The sequence below is a fragment of the Dipodomys merriami genome, unplaced genomic scaffold (genome assembly GCF_024711535.1).
Source record: "Dipodomys merriami isolate MVZ:Mamm:240054 unplaced genomic scaffold, mDipMer1.0.p SCAF_7, whole genome shotgun sequence".
Classification (NCBI taxonomy): Eukaryota; Metazoa; Chordata; class Mammalia; order Rodentia; family Heteromyidae; genus Dipodomys; species Dipodomys merriami.
In genome coordinates this window covers 20,189,071-20,216,310 of record NW_027206290.1, presented here as the reverse complement: position 1 = coordinate 20,216,310, position 27,240 = coordinate 20,189,071, and the positions used below count along the sequence as shown (strand labels likewise).

At 38.9% G+C, this 27,240-nt stretch overlaps 1 protein-coding gene across 3 annotated transcripts in view; it reads left to right on the top strand.

Annotated features, from left to right (window-relative positions):
• Positions 1-260: 260 nt before the first annotated feature.
• The window catches only part of Arhgap29 (Rho GTPase activating protein 29), a 61,877-nt gene continuing 34,897 nt past the window's right edge, over positions 261-27,240 (top strand). The window contains exons 1-2 of one of the 3 annotated variants that reach the window (XM_070007706.1): positions 270-375; positions 18,109-18,345. In XM_070007706.1, the coding sequence (XP_069863807.1) occupies positions 18,141-18,345 (205 nt within the window). In that variant the 5' untranslated portion in view covers positions 270-375; positions 18,109-18,140. Of the gene's footprint in view, positions 376-13,121; positions 13,226-18,108; positions 18,346-27,240 lie in introns of those variants that run through there. The other 2 variants (XM_070007705.1, XM_070007707.1) reach the window with 2 other exon arrangements.

Here is a 27,240-nt window from a genome sequence, read left to right as displayed (position 1 = left end):
AAGCCTAGCGACCTTGGGGGCAGCCAGGCGACCTTGGGGGGGGGGGGCGGGGCAGGGTCTGGCCCAGAGCAGGCTACTACCCTTTCCCCGCCCCGACCAGCTTTAGGCCACACCCCCTCGGGTGTGGACCAATGGGCCGGGCCCAGGGAGGCGTGGCCCGGCGCGCGGGAGGCGCGGGGCGGGGCGCTCGGGGCTGGCGCGGTCGTGGCGCTCGCGGCTGGCGCGGTGGTGGCGGCGGCGGCGGCGGCTTGGTCAGGCGTCCGCGGTCTGTGCGTGGGGGATGGGGGCGGCAAGCTGGGGCCCGCAGAGGCGGCGGCAGCGGCGGCTGTGAGAGTTCGGCGGGCGTCCGCCTGTGGGCGAGGATGGAGCCCCGCGGTGAGTGAGAGGCTGCGGTGTGTGTGTGTGGGGGGGGGGGGTCGTCCGCGACGGTCTCCGGAGAGCCGCGGTCGAGGGCCCCATGGGGAGGCCACTGCGGGGGACACCCCGCGTCCTTCCGGCCCGGGGTTCCTCGCGGAGAGTCGCGCGCGGGACGAGGGGCGTGGACGAGCCGGGACGGCCCCTAAATGGCCGTCGAGGCCGTGGCGGACCCTGGCGCCGACGTTGCGGGCGTGCGCGGGGCGGTGCGGGCCTCGCGAGGCGTCCCGCAGCCCCGCGCCCTGTGCGGGCCGGGCCGGGCGCCCGTCGCGTCCGGAGGGGTTCAGGGGCGCCTCGGACCCTCGCCGCATTCGTTTTCCTGCCCGCCCGGGTCGCACCTCGTTGGCACTGGGGTGGGTTATTATTACTATTATTATTGTTGTTGTTTTCTGGCGGGGGTAGGAAGGGTGAAGTTTTTATGGAGTTTCAAACCTGACAAACGCCCAGGAGGCTGCGGGTGAAGAACGCACACCTCGTATCTCACGTTTACCTTTTCTTATCGCCCCGGGTCCTCCAGGAGGCAGGCTGGGGTTGTTTGTGGCCCAAGGCCCAGAGCCTGGAGGTGTAAAAACATTCTCGTCCCCTCCCCCCCCCCCCACTCCTCTCCCTCCCTCCCCGCGTATCCCCTCTATCACTTCCTGCAGCTCCTGTACACCTCACCTTCACACCACTCCCCCCCCCCCCAAGCCATAGTCTCTGGGCAAGTGTTGTGTGCTTTGCAAAATGGGAATCATTGGAGGGGAGAGGTTGCAGTCACTGCATACTGGGAGAGCGTGCCCCCCCTCCCCGAGACCCTATCGGTGATCCAAATCAGGTGTCCTGGAGGAGGAGCTTTCTGGGGCCCAGACCCTGGTATTACACAGGGTTCAACTTGTCACCACACGCCCCGATTTATCACTCGTTTTCACCCCATCTCTAGGGATCTAGAGCGGGGGTTCAGCGGCGTGATTTTTTTTTAAGGGGTAAGGACTCTAACATCTTTTAATGGAGAATCTAATGGGGGGGGGTGTTGGATGTTTTGTGACAGTTTCAGGACCACAGCTGAAAGGGCCAAGGTAGGAGCAGCTTTCTTTCCAAGGTTACTTTTTTCCTCCCCCCTCTCCTCCTATTTGGGAATTCACATCACCTCTGCCCCCTTTATGAAAAAAAAAATTCAGATTTAGATGTGGAAGTGAATATTTGAATTTAATAAATCTCAACACCATAGCAGTCTTGGAGAATTAGGTCTTTATCCGCAGTGATTTCTTGAGGCAATTTGCTAGTAAAGTCTTATTTAGACCCACTTTCTTATATCGTAGGAGCTGCAAGCAAAGAACGCTGGCAGTTACGCTTCATTAGCTTGACAGTATATGTAGGCCTGGTCTTGTGTGTGTGTGTGTGTGGGGGGGAAACCCTTACCTGAAAAATGTAAGACAGGATTAGGTAAGAAGTGTCAGTATCAGTTTCTAAGTCAACAGGCAAGAGAACTTGGAGATGGAGAGAGTACTATCTAGTGATTATTTTGCTAGCTGGTTGGTTATTCAACACTCCCCACTAAAATAGAACACCCATTCCAATTATCAGCACCTTCACCTCCCAGCTGTGAAAGCCCTTGACCTAGGAATGTGGACTTTTTAGGATAACTGCTGTTTGGGAATACCTTGAATAATGTTCCTACTCAAAAGGCACCCTGGAAGGATTTTGGCAGCATTAGCTCAGAAAGTTTATCAGGATCTTTCTATGCTATACAGAGCCCTGCAGAATCTTCCCATCAGTTAGGTAGCAACAGACAATACCAACTAAATAAGGCCCAAAGCATCATATTATGGGTTTCCTGAGAGAAGTATGGTGAATACCATATGGGAGATAAGAGGGATGCTTATTTTACATGGAGGAAATGTGAAGGTTTCTTGGAAGAAGTGTTTTGTGTGAGCCAGAAGGCAAAAGGATGATTTTAAAAGCACAGAAGTTAGAACAGGCCTCTGGAGCAGAATTGCTCTCATCTCAAATGCATACCAGACATCACTGATCCAGCTGATGTGTTTCTGCATTGAAGCTTTGAAGCCTATTTTGTTTGCTTGTTTATAATTTTTCACTCAACCCCGCATGGTGTTGAGCCACACATACAGGCACATTTCCAGCTACTCACATAAAGACATATTTATGCGTAAAGAAACAAGGGAAGTTAAAAGGAAGATTAGGAGCATGATCTGGTTTGATAGAGACTTCTGTGAACTGTCCCTTTTATTCTTTGTCCTTATTACTGTGACAAGCAAATAAGCCAGTGTTCAGAAAGCAAACATTATCCTCCTTGGATAAGATCTTTTCTTAATAAAATATTTCAGTACGTGTTGCTGAAAACATTTTCAAATATCATAGTCTTCCTTTCTAAGGACAACTGGAGCAATTACAACATATTTTTTTAAAATACTAGGGAAAGAAAGTTTCAAGGACTAGTCTAAAAGAACTTCCCACAATTTTGCTTATAATTTATCTGATTGAACACAGTCTGATGTCAGATTTGTGGTTAGTTTGTCACATTTGTTTGTAGCTGATGGGCTTCCAAAGGACATTTAGTGTGTAATAGGATTGAGTCAGTCCTGAGCACACATTATATATGTGCTTTGTGGATTAAAAAAGGGAAGGAGAATCTGGATGGAAGAAGAATGATGGTACTGGTAGGGAGAATCTTGAGTAGCCAAAAGTAGATCCAAGGTATAGACCTTAAAAAAGAAAACCAACTAAAACAATGTTTTATTATGGAAATATCAAATATACATGTGTATATACAAATATGTAGACTAAATAATACAACAAACCCTCTATTTCAACTTCATTAAAAAAAAATAAAGATCAACTCAAGCTGTGCACCAGTGGCTCATGCCCATAATCCTAGCTACTAAAGAGGCTGAGACCTAAGGGCACCTGGGGCAGAATAGTCCATGAGATATCCTCAAAAGTTAACTAGCAAAAAGCTGGTCTAGAGGCATGGCTCAAGTAGTTGAGCATAGCCCCATAAGAAAAAAAAACATTTAAAAATTATAAACTCAGTCATTCTTTTTTAAAAATCTCTACTGGACATTGATCCTAGGGCCTCAGGTATGCTGGACAAGCACTCTTATCACTGAAATACACTCCCGACTCTATTATATAAAGTTTTGTTTTAGCCAGGTTCTAGTGGCTCCCACCTGTAATCTTAGCTACTTGGGAGGCTGACATGTGAGGATCTCAGTTCAAAGTTAGTCTGGGCAGGAAAGTCTGTGAGAATCTTATCCCGTTAACTACTAAAAAGTTGGAAATGGAACTGTGGCTCAAGTGCAAAAGCTCAAGCAAAAAAAAAGTGCAAAAGCTCAGGGACAGTGCCCAGGCCTTGAGTTCAAGCCTCAGGACCAAAGTTTTGTTTTGAGACAGGATCTTACTGAGTTGCCCAGGGTGGCCATAAACTTTTGATCTTCTTGCCATAGCCTCCCAAGTAGCTGAGATTATAGGGTATATCACCACACCCAGCCAGTCTTCCTTTAAGTATATTCCCACTCATTTTAGTTCTCCATAATATTTTGAAGCACTTCCCAAACATATTATTTTATCCATAAATATTTCAGGGAATATTTTCCCAAAGAAACATTACTTATTACTTATAATACCAACATCATTCAGTATTTAATCATTATTATATTGAGTTGAATTCAATACAAATTCAAAATTAATTCATTGTTACATTAATTGAAGAGTCATTTGGATTTTCTGAGTTTTTCTATTCCTGTTTTACAGATTGAAATAAAGTCTAGATTAGGCCCATATTCTGCAGTTAATATGCTATATACATGCACAGACATCTACATGCTAATTTATTGATGAATACTTTATATATAAGAAGACATAGTTCCTAAGTATTCGCGTAGAATGAGTTTTGATAAATGTATATACCTATGTAATCACCACCATGGTAAAATGTAGAACATTTCCTTCATTCATGCTTGTCTGCAGCTCTCCCACACCTGTCCCTGTGCAGCCAGTGATACATTTTTTTTATCACTCAAAATTAACTTTCACATTCTGTAGAATTTCATATGAATGGAGTCCTTATATACATATATTTTTTGTTGTCTACTTCAGTGGGGCATGAACTCAGGGCCTGGGTATTGTCTCAAGTTTGTTTTGTTTTGTTTGTTTTGCCAGTCCTGGGTCTTGAACTCTGGGCTTGAGTTCTATCCCTTCTTGGGCTTCTTTTGCTCAAAGCTAGCACTCTACCATTTGAGGCACATTTTTGTTTTTGTTTTTTTTCTGAATACTTTATTGGAGATAAGAGTCTCATGGGCTTTCTTGCCTTGTCTGACTTAAACTGCAACCCTCAGAGCTCAGCCTCTTGAGTAGCTAGGATTACAGGTGTGAGCCACTGTGCTTGGCTTGTCTCATGGTTTTTTTTGTTGTTGTTGATTTTTTCCCTCTCAAGGCTGGGCACTTTACCACTTGAGCAACAGCTCTACTTGAAGCATTATCTCATAGACTTTCCTACCCAGGCTGGCTTTGAACTGTGGTCCTCAGATCTCAGCCTCTTGAATAGGTAGGATTATAAATGAGAACCACCTGACACCTGTCAGACTTCTTGGATTTAGCATAGTGCTTTTGATATTTATAGATGGTTTCTTTCTTTGTCATGAATAAATGATGTTCCATGGTAAAATTATACCACAATTGGTTTATCCTCTTATCTGTTGATGGATATTGGATTGTTTATAGCTTTTAACCAATATGAAAAAAATTTATTTGAACAAGTTTTAGACTGAATATATATTTTCATTTCTTTTTGTTATATATAAGAGCATAATTGCTGGGTTATATGCTAAATATATGTTTAACTCTATAAGAAACTGCTGAATTGTTTTTTAGTAATCTCATACCTTGTATAGTAGCATTACAGCTATAGTTGTGCATCTGTGCCAGTCTAACTGGAATTGAGCCTTGTAATTATTTTAGTATCTCATATTTTAACTTGTCTTTGTCTGATATTAGATATTAATGTTGAGCATCATCATTCAGCTGTGTAGTTTCTTTTGCAAAGTGTCTATAACTCATTTTCTTGGTTTCTTTGTTTTCCTATTATTTGAACGTAAATCTTTTGTCAAATATATTTTTTCCCAGTTTGTGGCTTGCATTTCATATTTTAGCAATGTTTTTCACAGAGTTAGAAGTTAGAAATTTTATCCAATTAATTTTTTTTATAGTTCTGTGTTTTGTACTGTGGGAGAACTCACCTCCTATATTTTCTTTTAGAAAAAGATGCTGACACTTTATGTGCAGGCCTTACTTTCTCTGCCACTGAACTCTTTTATTTTAACTCAAAAGCAGTTATATGCAATGCATAATCATGCATAAAATGCATAAAAATAAAAAAATTAAGTAAAAAGCTACCTTTATTTATAAAACTCTCAGTGGCCTCCTCTGATCCCTGAATTCAAACTTGATAGTTTTAGGTCTCATTCATATAGATATAGATAGATAAACACACACACTTCTGAACTTTATTCTGTAGGCCTATATGTATGTTGATAAGTTGAGATATTATCTTGTCTATTCAATTCTTCAATTTATTAAAATTGTGTTTCATAGTTTTCGACTTAGGATGTTGCATATATTTTGTTAAACTTATCGCCTCCAAAATCTTGGGGTTTTTTGATGACATTGGAATTAATTTTACATTTTTTTATTTTTCAGTTGTTGTTAGCTTATAGAAATAAAATTGTAGTCTTATTGACTTAAATTATGTGTTGCTGAGCTCTTTTGCTCAAAGCTAGTGCTCTGTTACTTTGAGCCACAGCACTACTTCTGTTTTTCTGGTAGTTAATTGGAGAGAAGAGTCTCATAAACTTTCCTGCCTGGGCTGGCTTCGAACCAGGATCCTCAGATCTCAGCCTCCTGAGTAGTGAGGATTATAGGCGCAAGCCACCAGTACCTTGTTCTGATGTATTTTATTAGATGGACTAGCTCAGGATATTTTAGGTACATTAGCATGTTATCTCTCATTAAAGTGTTTTACTTCTTTTAATCTGTGTTTTTTAAAAATCTTAGTCTTGGGCTGGGAAGGTGGCTCAGTGGTAGAGCACTTGCCTTGCATGCATGAGGCCCCCGGCTCGATTCCTCAGCACCACATAAGCAAAAAGAAAAAAGCCAGAAGTGGCGCTGTGGCTCAGGTGGTAGAGCACTAGCCTTGAGCTGAAGAGCTGAGGGACAGTGTCCAGACCCCACGACTGGACCTCCCCAAAAATAAATAAACAAAAATCTTAGTCTTTTATGTTTGATATAATGTTAGCTGTAGGCTTATTGCAAATGCCTTTTATCCTGTTGAAGAAATTCCTTTTTATTCTGACTTTGCCTACTTTTATGAATGAGAATGGAATTTTGTTAGCTGGTTTTTCTGCATCACTTGAGATGGGTCCTGTATTTTTTTCTCTACTGAATGTTAAGCTAAACTAGCATTCCTAGGACAAATCCTTTTAGCCATAATATTGGATTTGACTTGCTAATAGTATGTTGTAGAACTTGGTTTGTAGTTTTCTTGTAGCATCTTTAGTTTTTATAACAGGGTGCTGCTGCCATAGAATAAATTTACGAAGTTCCTATTTCCTTTATTTTCCAAGAATTTGTGTAGGATTTTTTTCCCCTCTGATTCAGTGGATCTAATCAGTGAAACTCATCTAGATTTACAGTTTTCCTTATGGGGAGTTTTCAGTGATAAATTTGACCTTTTGATATGTATAAGACTATTTAGACTTTGTTTCTTTTATCAAGGTTTTATCTCCCAGTGAAATTTTCCATTTCATTTGAATCGTTGAATTTATCAGCATAAAGTATTTCTACATTCCCTGGAATCCTTTTAAGATCTGTGGGGTCTTTATTGATGTCCTTTCATTCATATCAGTGGTTTTTGTTTATTTCTTAATCACTCTAGCATTTATCAGATTTATCTTTTCAAACAACTGGCTTTTGGCCTCATTAATTCTTTCTCTTCCATATGTTCTACATGATTAATTTCTGTTCTTATCATTATTTCCCTTTCTTATTCAGGTTGAGTTGTTCTTTTCTAGGTTCTTAAAGTAGAATCTTGGAGCATTGACTTTTAACATTTTTTAAAATAATTCATCTAAAACAATGTATTTATCTTAGCATAATTTTTGCTCTATTTGCTCCATAATTTGAGGTATGTTTTCATTTTTATTCAGTTGAAAACGTTAAAAATTTCCCTTGTGAAAATTTGGGTCACAAGTTATTAAAATATGTTTTACAATATTCAAATATTTTGGGATTCCACAGATATTTTTCTCTTATTGATTTTAAGTTTAACTTTGTTTAAGTCAGAAAACATATACTGTATGATTTCATTCCTCTTAAGCATATTGGGATTTGTTTTATGATTCCACATATGGTCTATTTTAGTGAACATCCTATGCATAGTTGAATGTTTATTCTGCCATTTTAGAGTAGAGTTTTTTGTACATGTATGTATATTAGGTCAAATTGGTTATTATCAAGCCTCCTATATTCTCAATTTTCATTTACTCTGTTAATGTAAATGAAGAGTCAATTACTGAAAATTTTAAGTTGTGGACTTGTCTGTTTCTACTAATATTTCCTTCCTTCCTTCCTTCCTTCCTTCCTTCCTTCCTTCCTTCCTTCCTTCCTTCCTTCCTTCCTTCCTTCCTTCCTTCCTCCTTCCTTCCTTCCTTCCTTCCTTCCTTCCTTCCTTCCTTCCTTCCTTCCTTCCTTCCTTCCTTTCTTTCTTTCTTTCTTTCTTTCTTTCTTTCTTTCTTTCTTTCTTTCTTTCTTTCTTTCTTTCTTGTTGGTGTGGTTTGCACTCAGGGCCTAGGCACTGTCTCTGAGCTTCTCTGCTCAAGGATAGGGCTCTGCCACTTTCAGTCATAGCACCACTTGTGGTTTTCAGGTGGTTATTGAGATAAAGAGTCTCAAGGACTTCTCTGCCCAAGCTGTCTTTGAACCAGGATCCTTATATCTCAGTTTCCTGAGCGCCTAGGATTACAGGTGTGAGCCAGTGGTGCCCAACACTACTAATATTTCTGTCAGGTGTTGTCTCATATATCTTAAAACTTCTTTTTAGGTACATATATATTTAGGACTTAAAATTTTACAAAGAAATGACTCATTTATCATTATGAAACAATACTTTTTATCCTAGGTCATATTCTTTAACAGGCATTTGAGTTTTCTATAATCATATTTCTATGATGTGTGTGTGTGTGGGGGGGGGGGGGTTGCTTCTGGAGCTTGAACTCTGCCTGGGCTGTGTCTTGTAGCTTTTTTGCTCAAGGCTGGTATTCTACCACTTGAGAAACAGCTAGATTTCTGGCCTTTTTTTTTTTTGGTGGTTAGTTGGAGATTTGCATCTCATGGATTTTCCTGCCTGGGCTGTCTTTGAATTGTCATCCTCAGCTTCCTGAGTAACTAACATTACAGGGGTGGACTTTTTACTGGTTATTTTGGAGATGGAATCTTGCAAATTTTCTTTCCCCAGCTGGCTTCAGACCAAATCCTCTGGATCTCAGCGTCCTGAGTAGCTAGGATTAAAGGGGTGAGCCACCGGGGCCTGGCATATAGTTGAATCTTAACTTTTTCTCATTCTTAAGAGTATTTTCCTTTTTATTGGAGATATTTAGAGGGATTGAATTTAAACCCATCCAACAAACAATCTTATTGCCTTGCCATCTTTTATTTGTCCCATCTGTTACTGTTTTTTTTTTTTAAATTCTTGTCCTGCCTGCTTTTGGATTTAGTTTTTAAAATCCTATTTATGTTCACCAATAGCTTATTAGTTGTATCTCTGGAGATTTTATATATATATATATATATATTGTCTTGGGTTTTGGTGGTGGTGGAGGATATGGGGCTTGAACTCAGGGCTGGGTGCTGTCCCTGAGCTTTTTTGCTCAAGGCTATCGCTCTTGTACTTTGAGCCACAAGTCCAGTTTTCTGCTAGTTAACTGGAGATAAGAGTCTCATGGAATTTCCTGCCTGGGTTGGATATGAATCTTCATCCTCAGATCTCATCCTCCTGAGTAGCTAGGATTGTAGGTGTAAGCTACCAGCACCCACTTAATATATATTATCTTTATCTTATTATAGGCCTCAAATAATAACTATGCTATTTCCCTTTATATTTTAATCTCCCTCCTCCTTTATACCATTATCATACGTGTTACATATGTGTGTGTGTGTGTGTGTGTGTGTGTGTGTGTGTGTGTGTGTGTGTGTATGCCATAACACATTGTTATTACCTATGTATTAGCCATGGCTCTTAAAGAAAAATAAAAAGTGTACTTGTTTTGGAGCTCTATTGAGGTGAGTTTTCACTAGGACTAGGATTATAAAGTATGCTCTTCTTGTGTCTTCCCTTGGGTGTTCAAAGTCATTCTCCCTGGCCAATAAAAACTCAGAGGTCACAGCTCTTTTGGACACATGGAATTGTTCAGCGACAGCTTTCTTGAAATTCTTTGCCCATTATTTTCAAGTTTTGCCTTATACCATGTACATTTTAGTATTCAGGAGAATTAATTCCCTATGCAAATTTCTAGAGCTCTTCCTTTTCCTTACTTTCTTCCTCTCTGATCTGTCCTTCAATTTGTAGCTCCCTCAATCTCCTGAAACAATGATCCCCATCTCCTCATTTTTATTAAAAGTGCCATACTCGTCTTGGCTTCTCCCTTCCTTTGCCATCATCTAGAATCTAACTTTAGGCAAGAGGTTGAGAGATTGAAGGGCTTACCTAATTTCTTTATGATTCTGTCTCTCTCAGAGATTACATATAGACTTATGCTGTATATAGTCCAGGGTCTAAAAATAATGTATATTTTATTCAGTTTTCTAGTTATTTACTACAATGAAAGGACAGATTTGGTCTAATTTATCCTTTCATTTGACACATTTTTCAAGGGTTTTTTAAAAGAGAATTTTCTTTTAACTTCTTTTGTAACTTTTTTGTTGTTGTTGAATATATCAGGCTAACTGTACTGTAAAATGCCCAACAGTCCAGATTTTGCCTACTGCATTTTGTGGATAATTTATCACATCTATCTGTCCTATGACTTATAAAGTTGTCTGTAATTATTGTCTGATTATTATAGGGTATCTTAACCTTCACTTTTGACCATTTAGGGCAAGATAATTTGTTGAGGGTAGGTGTTCCTGTTCACGTAGACTATTTGACAACATCCTTGTCCTCTCCCCACTAGATGTCAGTAGTAACTCCTTCCTCAATTGGGACCACCCAGAATGTCTCCAGAGGCTGTCCAATGATTTTAGGCCCATGTTGTGCTATGACAAGTCATCTGCCTAAACAACAGAACCAACTTCAAGATTATGAAGACATTTATCTAGCAAAATTAACAATACTAACATTTACAGATAGATTATTTTCTATTCAATCTGCTACCAGAGACATTTTGAAAAGGACACATGAAGAAGATTTGAGGAATGTGTTGGTTGAGGCTACACAGAATGAGTCACACAAAAGTGCCATGTAGAGGATATGAATTTTCATTTGAAAAGGCCAAAAATAGTAGAGACAGTAGTAATATAAAATGGTTTTAAAATACATGCAATTTCTTTTCAATTATGAGTTGCTTCCAGAAACATTTTTCCACAACTGAAATATTTTAAAATGTTGGACTTCTATAAAGATACAAGAATGGTTTTACTTTGGGGGGCAAACGTTATAATTGCATTACAAACCCATAATTTTGGACTTAATGATAAACATTTCATTAATGTACTTTTCATCCTTAAAATTTATGTGGTATAAAATTATTTTAAATAAAGTCAGGACAGGTTAATAAAATAAGCCTTTTAATTTAAACTTGAGTTGCCATTTTTGTATTTACAAATGTCATCTGGATGAAGGATGGCAGATAATACTTTTTTTCAGAAGATATAAGAGCAAGAATGATACTAAGAGGCTTAACAAAAACTTTCTTTAATAACCCTAGCTATATTTTAACCACCTAATAATTCTTACAGATTTTTTCTGTAGGGCCAAACTTTGCTTCCTTGAACTCTCTGCAGGTCACTCTGTCTTCCACTATTGTGGCCCTTCAGAATCGTCTCCTGTTGGTACACTTCAGTTTTGAGTCATTGTTGATTTCATAAGTATATCATTCTTCAGTGGCACTTGGAATGTTTTTTTAGGTGTCTTTCATATTACTAGTGATTTCAATCTTGGTACAGTTATGATTAAGGCTTTAGTGGGTGAAATTTTAAAAGTTAAGTCTGAAATATAATTATGGAGCTAGGTAAAAAAGCTTTCAGTTTTATCTTTTTCAAGTAACAACCTGGGAGGTGGATAATTAACTTCATTTCCCTCAGAACTTTTTGCTTGTGTGAAGTGCCCCTTCTCCTTCCTTTATCTGAGGGTGGTCTCTCTGTATGTATATATATATATATATATATATATATATATATATATATATACATATATATATACACATATACAGTTTTGCTTATTTCTAATTTATTTTCTCCTTCACAAACTCCCTTGTCTCTGTAGTTCCTGTCTTCTTTGCTCTACTTTCATTTTTCTCCCTTTTTCCCCTCTATTTCCACAATTGTCTGTCTCTGTCTCTTACACTTTTCTTTGCTTTTTCCACCCTCCTCTCTCCTCTCCTTCCTATGCCTCATCTTCTGTCCCCTTCAGTATGGGAGTTTGAACTCAGGCTCAGGGCCTCATGTTTGCCAGGCTGGCACACTACTCTTCAAGCTACTCCACTAATGCAGTTCAAAGATAGTTTAGTTTTGAGGTTCTCTGGGTATTTGTGGCACAAACTTGGTGTTCTCTTTGAGAGCTGATGGGATAAATTTGTGTGAATCTGAAAAATCACGTTTGTCTTTCTACAAACAGCTTTTCCTGCAGTGGTTTCTCCTGCCTCACTACCCCACTTGTCACTCTGCTACACGTTCACCTCCTTATTTCTCTAATTTCACCGGTTGCTTGGTGTGTACACTCCCACTTGCTTTCCAGTTCTCACACTGTCCTTGGTCGTTTTCAGTTTGTCCTGTGTGTGGTCCTTTCTCTCTGTGCTCCAAGACTAGGCACCGTCAGGCTGGCTGTGTTTCTGGGTTGTGGATCGCATGTTGCAGTGGAACGCTTGCTTGTGCTTTCCAACCTTGCTGCTTTCTCCGATCGTTCTTCCTTACTCCTTTTCTTTGAGGTGGTTTGCTAATGCGGTTGGAGAAAGTAGATAGGTAAAACCCGCCAGATAGTTGGAGGGTTTGGAGGTAGCTAGCGCATTCTGGGAGGGTGCTGCCGGCGGGGTGCCCACTCCCTGTGTGGCCACCTCTTGGGTTGCAGGGCGTGGGGAGGACGGCCAAAGGTGTCCCACAGAACTCTTACCAGAAATAGTTTTCATCTGGGAACGCCCATTAGTTGGATTGAGGCTTCAGGTGACTTTCCCCCTTGCTGCCAGCAGCAGACTCGTCCCGCGGCACTAGGGACGGGGTCTGGGCTGGGGTACTGATGACAGCCGGCGAGCAAGTGGCCCCCACCTGCCGCAGGCCACGCCTCCACGGGCGCGAGCCAATGGGATGGGGCGTGGGGGCAGGACTTTTCTGGAGGGGCGGGGCTGGGGTGGGCGCTCGCGGCTGGCGCGGTGGTGGCGGTGGCGGTGGCGGCTGGGGTGGTGGCGGCGGCGGCAGCGGCTTGGCCGGGCATCCAAGCGCTGTGCATGGGGGATGGGGGCGGCGAGCTCGGGCCCGCAGAGACCGCGGCGGCGGCGGCGGCCGTGAGAGTTTGGCGGGCGTCCGCATCCGGGACGCAGGATGGAGCCCTGCGGTGAGTGAGAGGCTGCGGCTGGCGGGCTGCTGGCCCGCACTAGGTCGCCTGCGGCGGTGGCTGGCGAGCTAGCTGCACTGCGGGGTCCCGGCGGCCCTGGCGCGGGCCATCGAGTGGAGGTGGTCGCGGGCAGGACCCGGGATGACGGGCTGGCGGGTCTCGGTGAGGGTCCCACGGGTCCCGCCGGGCACGAGGGGCCTAGGGAGGACCCGAGCCGCGGCTGGGTCACCGCCGAAGTGAGCTCGGAGCTCGGGGGAACGGCACGCCGCACTCCGGATGAGAACTTCTCGCCTGGCCGCTTGTTCGCTTGCTCGCTGGCTCGCTGGTGCGGCTCGCAGTCCCCGGGATGGGTCCAGTTATTTAACTCGTCTTTCCCTCAGGAAAACTGAGGCCAAGCCTGCCCAGCGCGCCGAGCAGTGCCCGACCACAGCCGGTCGTGAGCCGGGGCGCCGTTGGTCCCGCCACTCTGCGGGGCTGCTCACTCTTCGGGCTGCCCGGCCCCGGCCCCGGCCCCGGCCCCGGCCCCGGCCCCGAGGTATTTTAGGATTCCCTCCAGAATTGTTCTCCCAGGAGTCCTCGGGGTATTCTGCTTGAGCATTCTTCAGGCTTTCCAGATCGTCCCAGTTATGTGCTGGGCGTATTTGCGGTCTTGAACTCGAGGGGACACGTACTGACGGACGAGCCTCGTGAACCCCGCATCTGGTTTTATCTTCTCTTAAGAGAATTTGCCTAATTCCTTTTCTGGGGAAGGAAGTTCCCTTCAAAAGGCGATGCTGGGCACCCCCTCCCTTCCCCTGGGTGTGGCGCGCAGGTTCCCGTCCCTTTGCCCAGCGCGGGGAACCGGGCCGCGCTCTTTGGCACGGGATAGCTCCGGCCGGGATAGCTAGCCCTGCCTGCAGGAATGCTAGACATTTGGAGCGTGGGAGGCTGGGCAGCTTCCTATTTTTTAAGCAGGCTGCGTCCAAACTGCGCAGGAATGAAGTGTATGTGTGGTGCATGCCTGCCTTGAGAAATTGTTTGCATATTACTAATAAAAACTGTCGTGTTCCCTTTCTGTTTTTGTGGTGGGTGCTTATTAAAAATACAAAGACCTTCAGAATTAACGACTGATTTTTTTCAGTATCTTGAAATAGATTCTTACCAAGGCAGAAGTTGTGCTGAAATAGCAGATTTCTGAAATATCTAAAATAGTTCCTCAAGTAGAAATAATAAAGTGGGAAATATTAAGTACAGGTCTTTGCAGCATTTTATATGTCAGAGTTCAGTGACTAAAATAAAAATCACCCTTATTACAGTGTACATTATGGGGTTTTTGTGTATGTAACTGTGGATATTTGATTGACATGGGATACTCGAGTTTTGGGAAAACCACCCTTTGGGAGATGAGGATGTTTGCATCCACAAATATTTTGCTCAAAAAATCTGTTTGCACAGTTCAAACTTCACTTGGAAACAGTCTTGTAGGTTTCCATGAAATCAGTTAAGCCTCAGGGATTGTTTCCAGGGCTGTATTCTGGCTAGCAACCCATAGATACAGTGTGAGACTCCAGTTTGTTTATTACTTAAGTGTGCTTAAGTACTTTGCACACACTAGCACTTAAATTGCCAGTTAAATTGCCTGTTGCAGTCTGTTATTAACTACATTTTATGTTGCCACTAACTAGAGGATGTTCATTTTAATACATGGGAAAGTAGTGTATATGATCTTGAAAAATGTCTATTATCTAAACTTTCTCATCATTTTGAAAGTTTGGTTTAAATTGGTTATTCAAAACATCTTTTCAATTGTAATGTTTCATTTAAAAAATTTTAAGTGCCAAAATAATAAAAACTAACAAAATTAGCACATTAATCATAGTGCTTTCTTAGAGGTAGAATAAATCCTTAATTTTTATAGCCATCTTTACCAATGGCAGTCACTAATTGTCTAAATTACTAAATTTAAAAGCTGCCAGAAAGTTAAACAGAAAAATATAAACTGCAAAAGTGATTAAGTTTGTTAGTCTAATTTTCTTAGTGATTTATAAAAGAGTTATGCTCACAAAGCAGTTGAGTTTTATTGTTGTTTTTTTGTTGGTGAAAAGGGGGATTTGGACATAATAATGCACAAATATTGCCACAGATTCATTTTAGAAATTAAGGATTATTATTAGATTATGAACTACTTTAAAAATTATATTCCCAGAAATAGTAAGTTGAAATTAACAAAAAGATTGCGTAAGGGAGATTTAAAAGGTTTTATAAAATGGTAGAAGTTCACCCTAGTTATTTGATCAGGATTAAGAGAAGTGTTTTTTATAATCTTGTTTTCTTTCATTTACCTTCATATGCTTCTTTTTCAGAGAATTTTAAAAAAATTCTAGCTAGTTAGAATTATTTTATTATTATTACTTTATTTATTGTTTCTGTAAAAATCACTTGTAACTTCTAAGCCCATAAGTCCACAATTCTTTCTTCAGATTCCTTCATCCTTCAGAGTTTGAGAAAGCTATCCTTTATATGCTGAGCATTGTGCTGTGAGCAAGGAAACATGGTTAACTGACAGACCTGGGCTTGATTTCCTCCAGATTGTAGATTAGATGGGAAGACATGAAGCATCTATTTGAACTCTGATTCATGCAATGATAGAAAATATAGGATATTATTGACTTTGTAGTAGACACCACTTGCTGAGGAATCTGCTATAGTTTGGTGGTGGTGGTATAGGGGGACTGCAAGTCATACAAGAAAGGAGATTTCTTTAATGAAGTGATCTCTGTGCTGAGCATAGTAGAAAGTAAATCAAGGAGAAAGAGAGAGGAGTATTTCAAGCAGATAGAACTACATGTGGACAGGACCCCGAGTGAAATAGTTTGTATTTTTTTTTCAAGCTTTAGAGTCAAGTATAAAGTCAATTTAGTGAGTTACAACTTGCATTTTAAGACATTAAATGAAATGATATTAAAAAAAATCCAAACACATCACCAGAAATCCTTAGCCAGAGACCGTGTTTTAGGAAACACATGCATTCTTACATACAACAGCAACGGTATTCACAAGTATACTGGTTATGATGTAAAGTTATTTCATGCTGTAGGTAACAATAACTGTTATAAGAAGGAAGAGGAGGCATGTGTAGTAGGAGTGCTGAGAGCTAGGAATATTACTTCAGATGACAATGCAGAGGGAAGTAGGAAGCAGACCTCATTGTGACTTTTCACTTGTTTGTTGGGAGAGTTTTGAGCAGAGCAATGACATCATGAGATTTATGTTTGAAAAGTTCACTCACAATGTCTGTAATGGGACAAGAATTGATTTGGAGAGATCATCTGGAAATTAGTGCAGTAGCTCAGATCAGAAATAGGGGTAATTCACTAATGTAATAGTGAGACAGACAGATTAGAGAACTAATCAAGAAGGGAAAAAAATTTGAGTTGTGTTTGACAACGATATAACAAAACTTTCAAGACAAAATATTTGAAGAACTTGGTTTTTGTCTTCGTTTTGTTTTGTTTTGAGACAGTCTCTTTTGCCATTATAGCCCAGGCTGCTTTAGAACTCTCTATGTAGCCCAGGCTGCATATTCTCAATCCTCCTATTCTTTCACCTAATACTAGGATTACAGGTGATAATGCTGAGCTAATTTAATTCCCCTAGTTGTTTCCTTTTTTATTTCAGGAAATACAAACTAAATTAGGACTTGTAATTCTTGAAAAGTAAGGGGAGGATGAATAAGGAACAATTTAGAACTTTCTTGAGGGCCAGTGGACCAGGATTAGATTTTTAACAACAAAATATATTATGTGATCCCTTGTGCTGGAACATTACCTTTTTATTATTCTGAAATCAAAATATATTTATTCTTAATCTCATATTTATTTGTTCATGCAGAGTATGTGAGAGAATTGGACATCCTTAGAACTTAATTTCAGCAAACGTATTTTTGATGAGCCTTGATAAATCAAATCAGTCATGTGTTCTTTTTCTCCTGTCTATGCATCTTTATGCTGCCATAACTGAACTTCTTTTATGTGCTGAATGGGTACTTCAGTCACATTCAATTTTTATAACAATTTTCCTAAGTAGATGTTGTCAGGATGTTTTTCTCACTTTGTAAGTGAGCATAGAAAAGCAAAGAGATGATAAACAGCTTATCAGGTCATACAGTAGATGTTAGAGGAGGATTTTGAAGCATTTATTTTTTCAAAGCCCCTATTTCATCCTTTTTTTGAAGGTGATATTCTGGAGGCAAAATATGACCTTTCCTTCCGGCATGTGAAAGATCAGAGCAATATTTAAAAATTAAAAAAATTCTGTACCCCAGGAATTAAGAGGAAGTTATGTAAGAGCACAGATTTTGATGTCAAGGTTGATTTAGGATTTAATTCCCATTTTATCATCTAAGAATGCACACAAAACCTCAGCCTCTAAACCTCATGTTCCTCACTTGTGAAATGAATATCAGAATTGTCAAGATTACTGGACACTTCATAAATGGAAGCATTAGCTGGGCGTGGGTGGCTCATGCCCATAATCCTAGATACTTAGGAGACTTAGATCCAAGGATCCAGGTTCAAAGCCTGCCTGAGCAGGAAAGTCTGTGAGACTCTTATCTCCAATTAACCACCAGAAAACTGGAAGTGGTGCTGTGGCTCAAGTGGTAAAGCACTCGCCTTGAGCTGAAGAGCGCAGGGACAGCACCCAAGGCCAGGATTCAAGCCCCACGACTGACCCTCCCCCCCCCCCAAATAAATGGAAGTATTAGAATTGCAGTGTTTTATTTATAAGATCTAAAAGTAGAATTCTAAGGTGGGCCGTGGGCTATTGGTGAAAACTTAGTATGTTTGCCTGGCTGATATAGTGTTTGTGTTTCTCTTTCTTGTTTTTGTTTCTTTCCCCCAAAGGATTTCAGTTTTTCTGACTGTTTAATGAGAGGATGATTGCTCACAAACAGAAAAAGGCAAAGAAAAAGCGTGTTTGGGCATCAGGCCAACTGTCTACTGATGTTACAACTTCTGAAATGGGCCTCAAGTCTGTAAGTTCCAACTCCATTTTTGACCCGGATTACATCAAGGAGTTGGTGAATGATATCAGGAAGTTCTCCCATATGTTACTATATTTGAAAGAAGCTATTCTTTCAGGTTTGTCAACTGTTTTTTCTTAGCATTCTTACTGGATAGTTTGTTAAGTTTAAATGCCAGTTTAACTACAGATAAGTGTGTATACTTCGGTAGGAACAGGATATTCTGCTTTAGTTATTTCATGACTTTTCCTCCCAAATGTTTGATGTTTACAATGTAAACCATTTTGTAGTCAGATAATAGCACAATGCACAATAAAAAGCTTTGTTTAGTGTGAGCAAGCAAGATAGTGAAAAAGAAGAATTAGTTTCTTCTTACAGGTCCATTTTACATGGGAAAATTTGGAACCAATGGTGTTCTAACCTTTCTGTCAATGGTAATACACTGATTGGTTTTTAATAAGCAGACTGATGTTTGTAAATTACGTTGTTGACACTTGGCCTCAAATTCAGTTTTCCATATTATTGTCAAAATTTAAAAATGATTGCATTTGCATGAAACTTTTTCCGCAACAGTAAAATTTACTTCGCTTTTGCTGACCTGTAACCTTTTCTTAAGGTTAAGGGATAGTCACAGGATTTATTCTCTGACTAGAAATGGATAATGGAACATGAAACTCGATTCTATTGAAGCAAAGGACTATATGCATTCCTAGAGCTTTCAACTCTTACATCTACCTAGGTCTCTAAACTTTCACTGTCCCTGTAATATTCAATTTGATTTCAGTAGTAATAGTTAGAAGCAGTTCCTGTTCTTTTGTGATAAATAGCAGTTTGTAATTGTCTAGATAGAGAAAGTGAAGATTTCCAGTGGTATTTTATATGAGACTCCTAGACATTCATAGACAAGTATCACATTTCAGCATATATTTCTGCATATGTGTTAAGTGTTTATGCTGATACATGTTTTGTAAAACAGAATCTAAAGTCACATCTTGTGCTGGTACTAAATTAAAATTTTATTTCTAAATAAGTTGAACTTTTTAGTATTAAAGCTTAGTATTTGTGGTAAAAAACAAATTAGAATAGCTTGAATATGGTTTTGTTCCTAAAACAGTAATCATACGTTCTTTTGAACTTGTGTAAATACTCGTAGAAAAGTTGTTTATGTTCTATTAATTTTAATAGTTTTATTTTGAAGCTAATTGTGGATTTATTAAATGTCAGTAAACATGTTATTGGTGAAAGATATCCTAAAGGTATTACATTAGTAATAATACCAAAATGACACATCTACCATTTATATAAAGTATAATTTTGTAATAAAGATTTGTTAACTGGGTTAATTTTTTTTAAAAATTAATTTACATGTAGTAAAATTTATCTTTTCTGGTGTCGTTTTCATTTCTGGTTAATTTTTTTAAGATGAAATTTAAAATGATAAATTAGTTGAAAATTTTACTTCATTTTAAGGTAAGACATTTTATTTAACACAGCAACTTAAGTTATTTTATTTTATTTGCCGGTTGTGGGGCCTGAACTCTGGGGCCTGGGTGCTGTTTCTCAGCTTTTTAGCTCAAGGCTAGTGGTCTACCACTCGAGCCACAGCCCCAGTTCTATCTTTTTCTGTTTATGTGGTGCTGAGGAATCGAACCCAGGGTCTCATGGAATCAAAGCAAGCACTCTACCACTGAGCCACCTTCCCAGCCCTTTAAGTTGTTTAAATTAGTATAAGTAATATTTTAGTTAGAATTTCTGTTTATTGTTATTTTCCTTAGGGTATTTATATTCTTTAAAAATTCTTACGTAGTTATCTTTTGTTTCACAGATTTAAAATGAAGGTATTTTAAAGTGAGTTGGACCAGTTAAAAGTTTTTTTTGTTTTAATTTATGATTAGATAATTTAAGAATTAGAAAGGAAGAGGATTGAAGTTATCCTAAGTGAGGAAAAAGAAAAAGAAATATACAAAATGAGCCGGGTGCCGGGCACCGGTGGCTCACACCTATAATCCTAGCTACTCAGGAGGCTGAGATCTGAGGATCACAGGTTCAAAGCCAGCCCAGGCAGAAAAGACTGTGAAACTCATCTCTAATAAACCACTAGAAAACCGGAAGTGGCGCTGTGGCTCAAGCAGTAGAGTGCTCGCCTTGAGCTGAAGAGTGCAGGGACAGTGCCCAAGCCCAGAGTTCAAGCCCCACGACCGATTAAAAAAAATACAATTTTTATTAGTATTTTTGGCCACAGAATTTTCATTTTTTGCCCCAATTTGATTTTAATACTTGATTTGTAAATCATAGTTAAATGGACATATGTCTGCCCAACAAAAATCTATGGAAAATTTAACAAGAATTTGTTTTCTTTGTGTTGGATCATTCTTACCAAAGTCCAGAAATACTCTTGAGTTAATTTGAATTGTAGAACCTTTTGGTTTTGTTTTCTTTAAGGAAGCATGAATAAACATGAAAGAAACCCATTGTAAAAGATAAGAATACTTAGTATTCATGTGTTTAATTTTGATCATGATTTTAGAGTATCAGACTGACTTATTTACAAGAATCACTGAGATTTAGTCTTCAGAAAGGCAGATGAAATAATAGGCCACAACTATTTCAGGTGGCAAAATTACACATATTCCTGTGGACAAAGGTCATGGGTATTGAGAAATATCCTTGAACCTCTTTAATTACCACCATAGCAATAAACAGCAGCCAGGTTTTTCTCTTGGAGTGCAAGAGCCTTGTAAGTGTTTTCTCAGTGCCTTCCTCAATATTTAGTCTTGTCTCTTTACTACGAAGAGTAGCAGTCTTTGGCCTTGTTTGTTATATATTTATTCACATGCATTAGCTGTTTGCCCTTAAGTATAATGAATGTGACTATAGAGTTAAGTTACTTTCTTGTCTTATCAGAATATAATTTTTATGTTTGCATTAGCTGTAATGAGGTCATGATCTACAAATTCATTTGACTATTGCCTCAAGTGTTTAATCATACAATTGAAGTTAGACTTAGATGAATAGACTTGTGATTGGTTTATGGTTATGGTCTCCTTTGTCTTCATAGTAGATAAGTAGAAATGATGTGCAGGTTGAGAATCCCTCATCCAAAACTCCAAAATTCAAAACTTTTTGAGCCCTTTGGCCATGCAAAAGTTTTAGATGTCAAACATTTTGAATTTTGGATTTTCAGATGAGGGATGCCCAACTATTATAGTCTATGAAAATATTCCCAAAGTGAAAAACCCTAAAATTGGAAATACTTCTGGTCTCATTTGGATAAAGGATGCCATTTTTGATAAGGGACACTCAGCTTCTAAAATTATATGTGATACTTTTCATTTTACAGAATACTTGCACACAGAAAAATGTTTAATCATGAGTTTTCCACAAAGGTAGATGCCTTTACTCTATTTCATGACATATATGTAATATGTCATACATATGTACATAAGTATGTATAACAAAGATCATGCACTTTTGTCAGTCTTCAAGTTTTGATAATTAATGACTTCCTTTGGAGCCCAGATGTTAATGGAGAAATGTATATTTTTTCCATGCTGTCTCAGCTCCGTCATATGGTAGACACTCTGCAAACACTGCTCAGTTTTCACTATTTCTTTAGCTAATTCTGTGGGAATTATCTCGTTTCATTCTGTGTATGATAACCATGAGATTAATTAAAAGTAATAATGTAGCCCCTCAGTTACAGTAGCTACTTTTCACATACTGAGTAGCAGATGTGGCTTGTAGCTTACCTTTACAGATCAAAGATACAGTACATTTTGTTATTTCAGAAACTTCTGGCAAATAGTGCTGGTATAGACATTTGCCCTTCATTAGTATTGAGATGAGTTCTTGAGTTACAAATAAAATTTATATGCCAAGAGTACACCTGAAATCCTAGGGACTCAGGATTTGAGGATTATAGTTCAAAGCCATCTTAGGAAGGAAAGTCCATGAGACTCTCCAATTAACAGCCAAATGCAAGAAGTACAGCTGTGGCTCACAGTGGTAAAGCACAAACCTTGAGCCAGAAAGCTAAAGGACAGTGCCCAGGCCCTCAGTTCAAACCCCAGGAATGGCACAAGAAAGGAAAGGAAAGGAACAAAAAGGGGAAAGGAGAGGGGAGGGGAGAAGAAGGGAAGGGAAAAATAAGAATGAGGATGTGGCTCTTGTACCACATGCTGTCATTTTATTATTTTGTGATTCAAGGTTTGATTGATGTTGGAGACTTCTGATTTATGTACAATACTTAGCTAAAGACAGCTGGAGTATCCCTTCTCCCTATGCCCCATGCCATCCATTCTGTGATTTTTTTGTGTGTGAATTTTATGATAGGTATTTTTAATGTGACATTAATGTAAGTTTTCCAAATAGGACTTTGAAGCTCATATTATAATAGTGATTAAGGAACTGATTAGAAAAAAAAGTGTTTGTCAAAGGGCTCTGTGCAGCCAACAGTTTTAATATATGCACGAAGTCTTTCTTCCTTTTTCTTTTGCTTTTGCTTCCTTCTTCTTTTCTTTTCCAGTCCTGGAGCTTGAACTCAAGGCCTACATGATATTCCTGAGTGTTTTTGCTCAATGATGGTGATTTATTAGTTGAACCACATTTTTACTTTCAGCTTTTTGGTGATTAATTGGAGATATGAGTCTCACAGACTTTCCTGCCTGGGATGGCTTCACACTATGATCCTCAGATCTCAGCCTCCTGAGTTTATAGGCTAATAAGATTATAAGCATGAGCCACTGGTACATGGTTGAATTTTTATTTTAACTTACAAATAAAAATATGTGAGACCTTAATATGAGAGATCCTGAGATTGTGAAAACATTCCATTCTTACTTTGATATATAGGGTAAGTGGTTTTGTGACAAGTGGTTTTGAGTTTGGTTGGTCTTACATAAGTAGCAGGTGTGGAATTCCCTGTTTTAGATCTCTTGCCAATGCCATTAGATACATTATGAATAATTACAGGGATAATTTTGGCATCTTACGTTAAAACATTGAAGGTATTCACTTTTGTATGTGCACTTGGTGTTTATTGATGATTCTGTAGATTACTATGGAGTGTGAGTATTCAGGTTTGTAGTTGCTCTTTAAGAAGTATTGTGTTCCATAATTCAAATAACAGTCTTAAATGTTCTAGCTTATGTGGTAATTTTAAAGTATGTCTCTGTGACACATTTCCCCATTCCTAAGTAGTACAGTATTAATTAGCAAATCTTTTCAGTTTCGATAGAAGGAATAGTGCACATTGTCTGCTTTTTCTGCTATTTGCTACTTGGAAGTATTGACTAACATTATAAAGTATGTTGAAAGGAAAAACAATGGTCTAATGACTCCTGTAAGCTTTATCTTTCAATTATATAGCTATATATATACTTCAAATGGATTTTAATGAAAGTTACTATTGTGACTATGGTTGCCTTCCTTTTCTGATGTCCTCCCCCTTTCTTTTTCTTTTTTGGTGGGGGAGGGGTGGTGGTGGTTTTTAAATAGGCTAGGGAAAAACATACAGATTTATTAGCAGTTTCAGATAAACTAGTTAACATTTTTAAAAAATGTTTTCAAATTTAAGAGTATATTTTTATTTTATAAAACATAATCTGGAAAAAATTATGCTAAGTGAAGTAAGTCAAATTCAGAGAGACAAAATTATGCTGAGTTGGAGTAAGTCAGACTCACATATCTGAAAGTTAGGTATAAATTATAAATGTGTATGAAAAAACATACAGGATCATATGCTTTTATACACAAATATATTGACTATAAGTATGATATACTCAGGGGAGGATTGCAATAGTGTAACTCCTTTAAGTTACTAACTTAAAAGTTAGCAATATGAATACCAGGAAGCAGAAATGTGTTGTCAGGAGGCAAGGAGAGTTCAGTGGGAGGCAGGGCAGATGAGTGGAGAAAGGATGGATGAATGCAGTCCATGTTCAGTGTGCATATATGGCTGTGTGTAAGATGTAACATATTAATATGCATGGCAATGTGTTAATGAGTTTAGATATGTAAAGCTCTTAAAGTAAGTGTCTTCCCAGTAGCAGAGTGAAGAAAGCTGCTCCTCCTCCGCATTTACTTTCATCCTGGGAATTCAAAAGTTAGAACAGAAAAAAAAAAAATTAAGAGTTTCCTAGTGATAAGTTCTGATGCTTTTTTCCTTTGGTTGTTTTCATTGTTTTCCCTAGAGAGCTTAAGCTGAATTAACAAGACTGGCTTTAAAATTATTGTCAGTTTTTCTTTCTTTTTTTAAATCAAGGAAAACATGATTTTTTCATTTATTTACTTAAGTATTTCCATGAAGTGTTTGCAGTATAAACACTAAAGTATTGTGTTAGTGCATGAGAACCAAAATGTGGAGCTGGCTAATCTGTTTTCACTTGATAAGCTGAATGAAGCAGAAAATAAATGGCACAAATGGGTAAAATAATAAATCTAAATTAAAATGGGACTAGATAAACACGCAAAGTTTGGGATTGTGCTTTACTATTCTAGATAACCAGTATTAAGACCAATTGGACTTCAGTATATTCACATTTATGATACCTTTGTACTATAAGTTCAACTTTTATCACATTTTTAATGAGGACATAGTGACATTTAAAGATCATCTTGTATTTAGGTATAGGACTAGAGTGAATATTGTAATTTAAATTGCTATGAAAGCTGGGCACTAGTGGCTTCCGTCTGTAATCCTAGCTACTCAGGAGCCTGAGATCTGAGGATTGTTGTTTAAAGCCAGCCTAGGCAAGAAAGTCCATGAGACTCTTATCTCCAGTTAGCCACCAGAAAACTGGAAGTGGCACTATGGCTCAAAGTGATAGCGTGTGAGCCTTGAGCAAAAAAACTCAAGTACAGTGCCTAGGCCATGAGTTCAAGCTCATGACTGACCAAAAAATAAATTGCCATGTATATAAAACATTCTTTTTTCCATGTAGTTGGTTAACCTTTTTTTTTTGTTTTGTTTTTGGGTGGTGGTGGTGTGATGGTACTGAACTGGTGTGTTTGCAAGGCAGGAACCCTACCACTTAAACGAAGTTTCCAGCCTTTCTTTTTTTGCCTTGGTTATTTTTTGAGGTAGAGCTTTACTTTGTGGCTGGCTGGCCTGAGCTGAGGAGTAGGGTCTTGTTTAATGGCTGAGCCAGCCTGAGCTGTAGTACTGCTGTTCATGCTTCCCCACGTTACTGACAGTGACAGGCTCACCCTGTGTACCCAGTCCTCATGCTTCCCGGGTAGGTATGCACCATTGTGTCCAGCCATTGATTGAGATGATGTCTCAAGAACTTTTAGGCCCACATTATCCTTGGACATCTGCTTCATGGGTAGCTAGGGTTACAACTTTGCAGTACCACACCTGGCTATTACTTTAGATTTTACACATGAAATGAAATTGAAACCAAAACATGTGGGTCCTGGCTATATAAGAATCTTGGTTACTGAATGTATTTCTGTATGAGGCATATCCATTTTCAAGAGTATTTATTTTTAATGGCTTATGATTTACTAATGATCACTATTTGTGTATATTAAGACAACAAATAATTTCATTTCTGTTGATATTTATAGCTACCTTGGAAGGTAGGTCAAATAGGAATTTCTATCAGTTTTTACTGGTGATAAATCAAGATCAAGAAACATTTCAGTCAGGAAAGTGGCCTGTCAAGGATTGGGACCCAGGTTTCTTAATCAAAGCCTAAATTTTTCTTCTGCATCAAGCAGCAGTCTTTCTTTACTTCCTTTACTTAATGTGTTAGTTTGTGGCAGAGAAGAGGAATATTTTGGCATTGATGAAAGAGCCGTTTTCTGCTCATTTTCCCTCATTTTACTTGTAATGGGATTTGAACTTAAGGCCATGTGCTAGTTCTGCCTACCTTCGACTTGAGCCATATCTCCAGACCTGCTTTTTGCTGGTTATTTTGGAGATAGAGTCTAGTGAACTTTTCTGCCCGGGCTGGCTTCTTAAACTCAGATCTTCCAGATATTCAGAAGCCTGTTGAGTAGCCATGATTACAGTGTGAGCCACCATTATACTTGAAACCCCCATTATACATTCAGTTTTCCAGATCCCTTTTGCTTCATAAAGAGAATATGAGGTAATTTTATACTAGGGGAAAATATTTAATAAAAGTAACTTTTTTCTGGTTCACACATATAGTTGAGGGTTTTTTAGTTTATGAAGGTCCTGTTGAAGTATTATCATGATATGCCGAAAATAGTCTGATAATAGTCCTAGTCATTGTTTCATGTAAGAGAATATATGAACCCTTGTTTAGTTGTATTCACTTTTGGGCTTCAGAAGTGTGTTTAATCATAGGAATTCCAATTATTTATAGTGCAGTATAAAATATGTTATTAGATAATTTAGTTAATATTTTTCAGGATGTTGATTTGGAACAACTTCAGTGTCTGTTTCCTAAATGGACTTTCCTTATAGGAAAAAAAAAAGGGAATTTCAAGCTGGTAAATCGTTCAAGAAAAACAGTAACAGGTATTCACATGATATCTTTATATTGCTAAAAGGAGCCCAAAGAGTTTTCATGTTATCTACTATGTTAGAAATTAAAACGACAAGATTTAAAAGTATTTGTCAGATGCTGGTGGCTCATGACTATAATCCCAACTACTCAGGAGGCTGAGATATGAGGTATGAAGCCAGCCTGGCAGGAAAAATTCATGATACTCCAACTAACCACCTAAAAGCTGAAAGGAGCTATGTCTCAATTGGTAGAGTGTTAGCCTTGAGCAAAAAAGCTAAGAGACAGCACCTAGTCCCTGAGTTCAAGCCCCAGTACCAGCAAATAATTTTGAAGTATTACTTTCTATATATTTGTCTTTACTCTGAGAAGAGCACTGTTGATTGCTTTATTTAGGCATTAATGCAATTAAAATGTTGCAGTTCTTGCATATTATTGCATACTAGTTTTGAATACTAATGGCTGTTGACACTCAATTAAAATCGAGCTGTTTTCCTGAGACTTCAAATCAAGACAAAGTACTATCACAGAATTCT